Source organism: Petromyzon marinus, chromosome 43, assembly GCF_048934315.1.
Source record: "Petromyzon marinus isolate PM22_M1 ecotype Great Lakes invasive population chromosome 43, UKy_Petmar_22M1.pri1.0, whole genome shotgun sequence".
NCBI classification, from domain to species: Eukaryota; Metazoa; Chordata; class Hyperoartia; order Petromyzontiformes; family Petromyzontidae; genus Petromyzon; species Petromyzon marinus.
Window position 1 is genome coordinate 6976351 of NC_133709.1, and position 11217 is coordinate 6987567.

The window sequence follows — 11217 nt, forward strand, 5'->3', positions numbered from 1 at the left end:
CCCCTTGTCCAATTTCCTCCCATGCCCACTTCGTAGCCTGCTGCCTCAATTATTCAAGACTATGGGTCCCAGGTTAGTTGCACTGCCTTGACACTCAACAGCCAAGCCACCGTTGACATCTCTGGTAAAGTGTCACTCAAACTTTGCTCCTTTGACACTTCCACTGAGAGATCCGTCAACCATTACACCATTGCAGCATCCACACAATGCAAGTCACACATTTCATTAATTAAAACAACTCCTCAACAATTGTACACATTCCAAAATCTGCATGCATGGAAGTTTTATTGATTTTCATTGGGAAGTTACATTCATTTTATTGTCATTGACAAAAACAACTCGGAAAGATGCTTCATTCTCCAAGACATTCGTTATCTCTGTCAACAGAAACTGGTGCAAATCATGTGGCAAAGGCAGTTGCGTAGCAGTCTTGCAGGAGTGGCCGTGCACGTTGGTTTAGTAGGCGGACCTGAGCAGGATGCAAATCATGCTCATGAGCTTCTCGAAGCCGGCATCGCCTGCGGCAACGGTGTCAGCAATGACCGCGGCCAGGACCTGGAAAGACATCAGAGAAAATTCGATTTGGCAATTAAAATAGGTTATCTTTCATTACACAAGCATCTAATAGTGAATGTAAAAGTTTTTTTTCAACTTCTGTACTTTGTGCAAAATGGCTCTTCATGATCCCTGCTGCCACTAGACTATAAAACGTATTTTTGAATGGAATTGCAAACTGATTCGTGATAATGAATCAAATAGGGGAGAGCGGAGGATCCTTACAGACCTACTGAGTAGAATTAATGTTTACGTAACTACTCTATATCAAGTTTTAGGTGGATCCAAATGCACTATGTGAGAGGGATTGAGATGCATCTTCATTTGTAAACCCTGTACCAATCTAGCTAAGGGCTTTAGGCAGCAGTCACTCAAGAGCCAACCAGTCGTGATTTATCGTTATGTTCACTGCATGCGTTACCTTGAAGTACTGGGGGTCGACCTGGAAGCTTTTGGCGTGCTTGCCACTCAGATCCCTAAGCTTCATGCTCATCTTCTCGGTGTCATCCATGGACGCCACGGCATCGTTGACGGCGTTGATGATCCTCTCGGCGTGCCAGCGCACGTCCGCGGATTTCTTGAGCTGATCAGCCGTAGTCAGCCCCTTGAACTTGGGGAAGAATTCCTGAGCAGCGGGGTTGCTGGTGAAGAACCTGTTTTGAAAGAAGAATAATTCTGTGGTTTAAAAAGATTTGTCAAGTGAGCCAGACAGTTAACCATGAACAAAATAGATCAATCTAAAAGTACACCTACGTGAAAATATTGTTTTTCCAGCAGAAGACGCAATTTATCGAGGGAAATAGTAATGACAAAAATCCAAGTAATTTTTACACGACTTCGATGTATTTTTATTTTGATATTTGTTTTTAGAATAATTAATGTACCCTATATAGAGTAGTCACAATGTAAACAGCATATGCTTTTCGTTCCCACTGTACATCGCAACACGATTGCCGTTTTAATATTATGAAATTCATGGATTGAAGGTGTTCATTTCACATAACGAAAGATTGCCTTACTTCACCAGGATGTCCACACCAGAGGTCTCATAATTGGAGTACACGGGGGCCCACGCACTGCGGATTTTGGTCTTCTCAGCAGCGCTCAGAGGCGCAACACTTCCAGTGTCGACGATAGGCATGGTGATTGCTTTTGGAGGTGATCAGCGATGATCCTGCGAAGGGAGTCAGAAGTGATGAGCCACTCATCTGAGGACCTCCTTATATATCCATTTTATCAGCGTTTTCCTAATATCATACATGATGATGCAGATAATGTGAAATGATTGCAGCAACAACATTAAGAACGATGAAATGAAATACCAAATACATTTTATAACAAAATCTGAACTATTCATGAATTAAATGCTAGTATGCATTTTACATTTTGATGATTTTCATTATATATATTGACAGGATAAAGGATAATTTCAATAATAGTTTAATAAATTGAAGTCCATTCCAATATGGTTATGGGCCAATATGCACCGTTAGTTCTGAGTGAAGAAACAACAGATGTTGTAATGGGGCTGTCTTCTGCGACATTCTGAATACTGTATATGGTATGAAACATTGAACTTTTTTTCACAAATTTTACTAAGTACAATTTTGATACGTAACCGGAAATAAAATGTTCATTAATTAAATGCGAGTACGCTTTTTCCCTTTTTATGATTACCATTAATAACTATGAACAGGTTACAGGATTATTTTTTTACAATATTTTTATGATTTCAAGTTTTATTGCAATATGGTTTGTGGGCCAATTTGCACTGTCAGCGCTGAGTGAAGAAACAACAGATGTTGTAATGGGACTCTCTTCTGCAAAATTCTGATAAGAAATATAGTGGCCTAATAATTGTTAAAAATACAAAGGCTTTAAAAAGATATTGTTACTTCCTACATACATTTAGTATTTCATGACAATGTAATAAAATGTTAGTGGATTCATATAACCAAATTGAAGTAATCTTCATATTTTCTGCTCTGATGAGTTTCATATTTTCTCATTATTTTATATTTAACCCTAACCCTTATTTTATATTGTCCATAACTAAAAAATCCACCGGAGTGTTATGTTATTGTGAGTCAACATTGACATATGTTGTGAATTGGATAAATGAGAGTTTCATGTTCCTTCTCGGTTCTTTAAAATTTGTATTAAATTACATTGTAGGTAGTTCCAGATATAGGGTTTGTGCAAAGTCATCGTGCTGTTCAAAAAGTTGATGGGTTTTATCATATCTGCAAGCACTGGCGACCCCCACAGCCACTGTGTAGCATATTAGTATGTGCCAGGGATTATATGAGATGATAGGACAATAGTCCATAATTGTCAATAAGTAACGGTACAGCAGTTATAAGTGACTCACAGAATTGTGCGCAGTTGCGTATACAGTCCACAACTTCCCTGAAGGCATTCACCTTCAGCGAGCGCGATGCCGATCACACAACGCGGTTCGAATTCGACCCTCGATCGATGGCTGCGCCATCGCCGCACACGCATCAAATAATAAGCAAGGGACAAGTCCTTACATACTAACAACTCCTATCATTTTTCATTGCTGGAGGTGTTGCTCCCCCTACCTGAAAATCCTGGCTCCGCCATTGTCTGTAAGCACGTTGGTGTTGCAATAAATTGTCTTCTTTGTGGTTATAATAGCAAATGTATTTGTCCAGGAGAGTCTCAATGGATCTCTCTCGGGTGTTTGGCCAATTCAAAATAATGAGTGCTTTGTGTGTGAGATTTAATGAGTGTTTGTAGAGAAAAAAAACATCCTTAAAAAGGTATAACTGCTGGGTCCACACGGATGTGTATTATGAACCCATTTGGTATGCAGGTACCTCTTGGCCAACTCTCAACCCAGCTGAGTTCAAAGTTTTACACATCTGGGTGTTCTACCGATCCTCACCTCGAAAAGTTTCCGGATCGCAGTTACGTGCTACCACTCCTGGCTCGATCGTTTCAGAATGCCTGTAACAAAATATGCTGGTGTACAAAACCGAGCACATTTGATGTGGTCATGAATGGGGAAATTACATTATTTACAAGGTAAAAGAAAAAACACGAAGATTAACAGTAAACGAGCTATCTTTTGGGATTATTTACTTGCAAACTCTTCAATGTTTGTTAATATGAGTCACACGATCTGTCCAACTGCTTCCTCGAATGTCGTATGCAAGTCCCTTTTTTTTGCATTTCTCATCATTCCTGAATGTAAAAACTCATCTGTTTAATTTATGTTGCATCCGCTTCGTCTTGCATTACTGTCTGTGTACCCATCAAACCTGTTTCATACTTTTCTGAATTCTTTAGCCAGGTGACCCCACTGCTCAAGAAAATTGTTTCAAACTGAAACGATCCTTTTAATTACTGTCCAATCGCAAACCTATCAACAGTCTCAAAAATCTTAGTACATGTCATCCTATTCCGAATTAAGGACCACGTCTCATTTCATTTCTGCAACCCAGCTACTACCCGTGTAATTTCATAAAGACCGCATTTGTCAAAATGCTTGAAAATTCTAATTATTTCTGGCTCTATTGTTACCGTAGTGAGCCTATATATTTCCACAGCTTTTGATACCATTAATGATACAATCTTATTTTACTTTTTGTGGACGGAGTTTGCCTTAAGCGGATTCACGCTCAAGTGCTTTGCACCTTGCCTCACTACCAGATGCTCCTTCATCCGTTTTGGAAACTCTTCTGTTTCCACATTATCTGCTGAATATCACGAGCCTCAGTTCTTGATCCGTTACTCGTGTATCTGTACATTTTGGTAATTATAAACCTCATTCACAGCTTCAACATCATATTCCGCACCAACACTGGCGACACCCAGCTTCTCACAGTGGCTTATCCTTAATGCTTGCACCTCAAATCTCGAGCGCTGATTCTGGTCCCATGATCTTCTATACAGGTGTACACTGATATGCGTTAATTGGATTTAACGATATTCGTTATTTCGTTCGTGGTAATATATTTTTTTTATTGTGGTAAGCACGCAAGCCTGGTACAATATGCCGATGGTTTCTGGGACGAGGGACGGAAAAACCGCAGGGGGGAGGACTTTCATTGCTTCAGAACCATACATAGGCAGGAGGTGAAATTCCTTGATGCTCTGAACTATGGGGATCTCCGTCGGTGGGGGGGGGGGGGGGGACCGAGTGTCGGGGTGGGGGGAAGAATGCGCTATAAATCATACAACATACATGCAGCTTTATGGGTGGGGGTGACAACCTATCCTAAAAACATGTGTTTTTATGTTTTAATTGTATTACAACAAGAGCCCAATACAGAGCACAAGCCGCGGCATACGAGGAAGGGCACAGAAACTTGGTAGGTAAAAATTCCAAAATAAATGCTCATGCGCAATCAACACAAAGGAGGGGGGAAGGGGGAAGTTGGACTCACTGTTCCACCCAGGTGGAGACCGGGAGCGGGAACTTTTATATAGGGAAGGGATGATTAGGGAGCAAGAACTTGAATAAGGGGGAGGGGGGGGCTTTCGTCACATAAATGTAAACTTTATTCGGTTTAATGATCGTTTTGTTATTATGTTTTTTTTATTCTAAACTGTATTTTTGGTGGGAAAAAAATCAATACCGATAGCAAATGCCCACTTTTCCATTTTTTTTACCGTATGTGTATTTTAGACAGTTTCAGACCGTTTACCTAGCCACCGCGTTTCGTAGCAGAACTACTTGTTTACAAGCCAAGGGTGTAGTTGAAACTATAGTTGAAACTATCGTGCTTTTCAGCATACTTTGGATTGTACGCGCTATACGTACTCCCCAACAGGGAGAGGCAGACTCTCCGACTGCCCCTCCCTCACCCTCTCAGTAACCCTCGACCACTCACTGCACCATCGTCACACAGGTCATGCACCACGATTTACGGTGAGTATATTGCCATGCACCTCATTTGTTTTTAATCACCTCTCTAGTTATTATTCTCCATATTCATGCATGGAAATATCTTTTTTTTTTTTAATTTAAAGCTTTCGTGACTGCAGTGATTCATATTCTTGGTTTTTTCGGTAAAGTCACGTTGAAGGGAAACAATGAAATAAATATTTTATTATTTTATAAGATATATTTTAATATTTTATTGTGTTATATATATAGTATTTTATTGTTTCCCTTCAACGTTACTTTCCCGAAAGAACCAAGAATATGGAAATATCTTAGTTATTTTGAAAAGTGTTATTTTTTTAGGTTTTAGGTCACAAAATATTTTCTTAACAATGCTTCTTAGGTTGCATAATGGGACCTTATGGGAAAATATATTTCCATGTACGACTTTTCAATTTACATTCAGACCTTCAAAAATGCAACCCAAACGTATATCGAGGTACGCCATGACTCCTCATTCTGAAATACTCTTACCGGGCACCAGGTAATGTTTCAGTGTCACTTCACTTCATAAACTTAATCCATTGCTGGCTCCTCCATGGGTCCTTCACCCACTCTGAACATCCTCGTGTATGAAATATGACCAATGTCTTTAAATGGACAACTAAGTAAATGGCAATCAGGTCCCAAAATATATGTTTTTTTGTCAGATTGCATGTTAAATGTTGTTGATTGCACTCCCACACCACTATGCTGAAGCACATATGATGGCATAATAAGTTGGCATGTTTCTTCACGTTACCATTTTAGAAAATCGTTCGCTATGTCGTGTAGAGGAGGGTGTACGACACACGTTTTACTCACGCAATCTGACCTTTAAACTTTGTTACAAATTACAATCGGGTCGTGTGATTGTTATCTCAAAGCTTTCTGGGAGATCCTGTCATTGCTTTCCACCACTGTAGCCAATACTTTTGCCCATTGTATCGTAGGTTCCTGCTGCAACTACTCACACAGACATCCACAAAAAAACATTTCCAAGCTCAAGTAACTGCAAAAAAAATGTTGCGTTCTGTCTTGGGTACAGGGTGCAAACTTACAGACTCCTCTGCGTCATTGAAAACTCTTCACTCGTTCCCTGTTTCTGCCCGGATTGAGTTCAAGGAGGCCATCTGTCCTCTTTTCAAGTCTATCGTCGTATCTTGAATCACTAAACTTTTCCCTCTGAAACCACCTTCGCCTTTGTAGCGCATCCCTAAACCTTCCTTTCCGACACTTCTCACTTCATCAATCTGGAACCTCCATTCCCGTTCACATACGTAGCATTTAGTCACCCACTGAGTATGAGCTGGGTTCCGCGCCTGAAATTCGCATGGAAAATTATTTGTCCATTCGCTAAATTTTGCGTGTTATAAATGGTCGATTATTATTACTTCATTAACATCATCTACACCATGTCTAGTTCTTCCGTGTGTTAATCCACCGTGGGTTGATGTCACCTGATCACCTGCACATTCACCGCACCTCTGCCGATTAACTGCTGTTCTGTTTAATTAGCCTTGTATCTATCTTGATTTGAAGTTTTCGTGACCGCAGGAATCCATTCTCTTTGGTTCTCTCTCTCATCTGAAGACGGTCGTTTGCGTTGCGATCGAAACGTCGTGATCTCTTACTTTGTCTACCTACGTGACTTTACAGAAAGATACTCTTTGGTTCTATTCGGTAAAGTCACGTAGGGAAATAATAAAACAACAATAATCACGACGTTTCGGCCACAACACAAGCGGCCTTCATCAGGTGAAGGGACGAGCCTGTCTGGAGGACAGCGCTGGAGTGGAAGAAGCCACGCTTAGATCACGACATTTAAGCTGTGTGAGAGGAAGAAGGAGAAGACCACGGGCTTTGACAAAATAATTAGCATATAAATTAGCATTGAAATGGCTCATTGAAATAGCTAAGTTAAAGTATACACATCCGCAGAGGTGCCCCTTGACAAAGGAAATTAGCATAGGATTTAGCATTTAAATAGTTTAGTGATTAGCTAGTAACTGGTCACAGAAATAGCTATGTTAAAGTCAGAGTATATACATTCACCGAGGCACCTAGTACTCATCAAACAGGAGAATTTAGCGAAACACAACCACGCTCAGACATCGGACCTGTGTGCGAGCAGAGAGGTGGTGTACGTGCCGGTGGACTTGCAGTTTGGCGAGGGGAGGGGGGAAAGGGGGGAGGGGGATTTTACCCATTGATGGTGTGAAAATGGGAATTTATAAGAGCTGCGAAAGTTTGGGGTACCACTACTCGAAAAATATACTGTACCATTGAAATTAGTTTAATGTTTAGTTCGATTTAGAACATCTTTCCAATGGTTGCTTAATTTGAAACCATCCTCTCGGTTGAAATTGTGTCTGTGTTTGTAGATCTGAATTGCTTCATGAACAAATCTCTGATAAAAGCCCGTGGGTTTGCAAAGAACCTTGGCATCGGAAAAAATTATATCGTGATCCCCCACAGCATTGTAACAGTGATCAGCTACGGCAGAAGAATTCGTTTTGCCGTGTTTCAAATCTGATTTGTGCTCGCGAATTCGGTCAGAGACATGTCGCTTTGTCTCACCGATGTAGCAATAACCGCAGGTACAACTCAATTTGTAAACCCCGGGGTACTGTAAATCAGGAATGACATCCTTCACGGATGGGATCAGATCACGAATTTTGTGTACTGTATTGAACCGCACCTGGATCTTGTGTTTGTTTAGAATTTTGGAAATCTTTTTAGTAACGCCTGCTATATATTGAAGTGTGATGGTTTTGACCGGAGTATCAAGTGGTTGTTTCTGTATGCAAGGAGAGACAGCTTGGCGGATGGTACGGTCAGAGTAACCATTCCTTTTTGAGGGCCAGGTGTACATGTTTTAATTCACTGGTCAGGTGGTGTTGGTCCGAAATGCAATGAGCCCTATGGTATAAAGTTTTGATGAGAGAATTCTTTTGGGCTGGGTGGTGGTGGGAATCAGGTTTCAAGTAGGAATCTGTGTGGGTGGGTTTCCTGTAGACAGAATGCCCCAATGTGCCATCAGGTCTCCTCTCAAACAGAACGTCTAAGAATGGTAGCTTGCCATCTTTCTCCACTTCCATGGTGAATTTGATGGCGGGATGTCTGGAATTGATGTGGTGTAGGAAAAGGTTCAGAGCTGGGAGGCCATGTGGCCAAATGACGAAAGTGTCATCCACATATCTCTTCCACAGGGAAGGTCTGAGGGTGGAAGTCTGGATGGCGTCTGATTCAAATTTCTCCAAGAAAATATTGGCTATCACTGGTGACAAGGGGGAACCCATGGGGGTACCCTCATTTTGTTTGTAGAAGGAGCCATTCCAAGTAAAGTAGGTATTGTTGAGGCAGTACCTGATACCATTGAAATAATTGAAAATTTGGTCCAACATGGACTAGACCCCGACACACCTGCACTGGTTAGGCACTGCCTCAACAATACCTACTTTACTTGGAATGGCTCCTTCTACAAACAAAATGAGGGTACCCCCATGGGTTCCCCCTTGTCACCAGTGATAGCCAATATTTTCTTGGAGAAATTTGAATCAGACGCCATCCAGACTTCCACCCTCAGACCTTCCCTGTGGAAGAGATATGTGGATGACACTTTCGTCATTTGGCCACATGGCCTCCCAGCTCTGAACCTTTTCCTACACCACATCAATTCCAGACATCCCGCCATCAAATTCACCATGGAAGTGGAGAAAGATGGCAAGCTACCATTCTTAGACGTTCTGTTTGAGAGGAGACCTGATGGCTCATTGGGGCATTCTGTCTACAGGAAACCCACCCACACAGATTCCTACTTGAAACCTGATTCCCACCACCACCCAGCCCAAAAGAATTCTCTCATCAAAACTTTATACCATAGGGCTCATTGCATTTCGGACCAACACCACCTGACCAGTGAATTAAAACATGTACACCTGGCCCTCAAAAAGGAATGGTTACTCTGACCGTACCATCCGCCAAGCTGTCTCTCCTTGCATACAGAAACAACCACTTGATACTCCGGTCAAAACCATCACACTTCAATATATAGCAGGCGTTACTAAAAAGATTTCCAAAATTCTAAACAAACACAAGATCCAGGTGCGGTTCAATACAGTACACAAAATTCGTGATCTGATCCCATCCGTGAAGGATGTCATTCCTGATTTACAGTACCCCGGGGTTTACAAATTGAGTTGTACCTGCGGTTATTGCTACATCGGTGAGACAAAGCGACATGTCTCTGACCGAATTCGCGAGCACAAATCAGATTTGAAACACGGCAAAACGAATTCTTCTGCCGTAGCTGATCACTGTTACAATGCTGTGGGGGATCACGATATATTTTTTTCCGATACCAAGGTTCTTTGCAAACCCACGGGCTTTTATCAGAGATTTGTTCATGAAGCAATTCAGATCTACAAACACAGACACAATTTCAACCGAGAGGATGGTTTCAAATTAAGCAACCATTGGAAAGATGTTCTAAATCGAACTAAACATTAAACTAATTTCAATGGTACAGTATATTTTTCGAGTAGTGGTACCCCAAACTTTCGCAGCTCTTATAAATTCCCATTTTCACACCATCAATGGGTAAAATCCCCCTCCCCCCTTTCCCCCCTCCCCTCGCCAAACTGCAAGTCCACCGGCACGTACACCACCTCTCTGCTCGCACACAGGTCCGATGTCTGAGCGTGGTTGTGTTTCGCTAAATTATCCTGTTTGATGAGTACTAGGTGCCTCGGTGAATGTATATACTCTGACTTTAACATAGCTATTTCTGTGACCAGTTACTAGCTAATCACTAAACTATTTAAATGCTAAATCCTATGCTAATTTCCTTTGTCAAGGGGCACCTCTGCGGATGTGTATACTTTAACTTAGCTATTTCAATGAGCCATTTCAATGCTAATTTATATGCTAATTCTTTTGTCAAAGCCCGTGGTCTTCTTCTTCTTCCTCTCACACAGCTTAAATGTCGTGATCTAAGCGTGGCTTCTTCCACTCCAGCGCTGTCCTCCAGACAGGCTCGTCCCTTCACCTGATGAAGGCCGCTTGTGTTGTGGCCGAAACGTCGTGATTATTGTTGTTTTATTATTTACCTACGTGACTTTACCGAATAGAACCAAAGAGTATGGATCCTTGCAGTCACGAAAGCTTTAAATCTAGAATTTACAGAAAGAACCAAAGAGACTCAAGTCCAGAATTGCTTCTGCAGAGGAGTTCTTTGCAAAGTCAGTGGGGTTAAATCTCTTAGAGTATCAGGACTTCATGGGCCACCTAGGCGACTCAAATAGGCTTGAATGTGTTATTGTCTCCAAAATAATATAATTAATTCTCACGACTGGCATGGCCCCAAGCTATAAACATTTTTTGTAACGACAAAAAATGCGTTAAAATTGGTAACAAATGGGCATTAACGGACCAGTTTTGAAAAATGTTAGCTTATATTTGTTCAAAGGCATAGTATGCCTAGGTGAGACCTAGGTGCCCCTTGTCCAATTTCCTCCCATGCCCACTTCGTAGTCTGCTGCCTCAATTATTCCAGACTATGGGTCCCAGGTTAGTTGCACTGCCTGGACACTCAACAGCCAAGCCACCGTTGACATCTCTGGTAAAGTGTCACTCAAACTTTGCTCCTTTGACACTTCCACTGAGAAATCCGTCAACCATTACACCATTGCAGCATCCACACAACGCAAGTCACACATTTCATTCATTATAAACAACTCCTTAACAATTGTACACATTCCAAAATC

The 11217-nt window shown here is 41.4% G+C and overlaps 1 protein-coding gene across 1 annotated transcript; it reads right to left on the minus strand.

Annotated features, from left to right (window-relative positions):
- Positions 1-268: 268 nt before the first annotated feature.
- On the minus strand, positions 269-1755 carry LOC116951657 (globin-2-like). The gene is made up of 3 exons (XM_032970450.2): positions 1575-1755; positions 977-1208; positions 269-555 (listed from the first exon to the last, which is right to left on the minus strand). The coding sequence occupies exons 1-3, from the start codon at positions 1694-1696 to the stop codon at positions 457-459; spliced, it is 453 nt and encodes a 150-aa protein (XP_032826341.1). The 5' UTR covers positions 1697-1755; the 3' UTR covers positions 269-456.
- Between the last annotated feature and the right edge of the window lie 9462 nt (positions 1756-11217).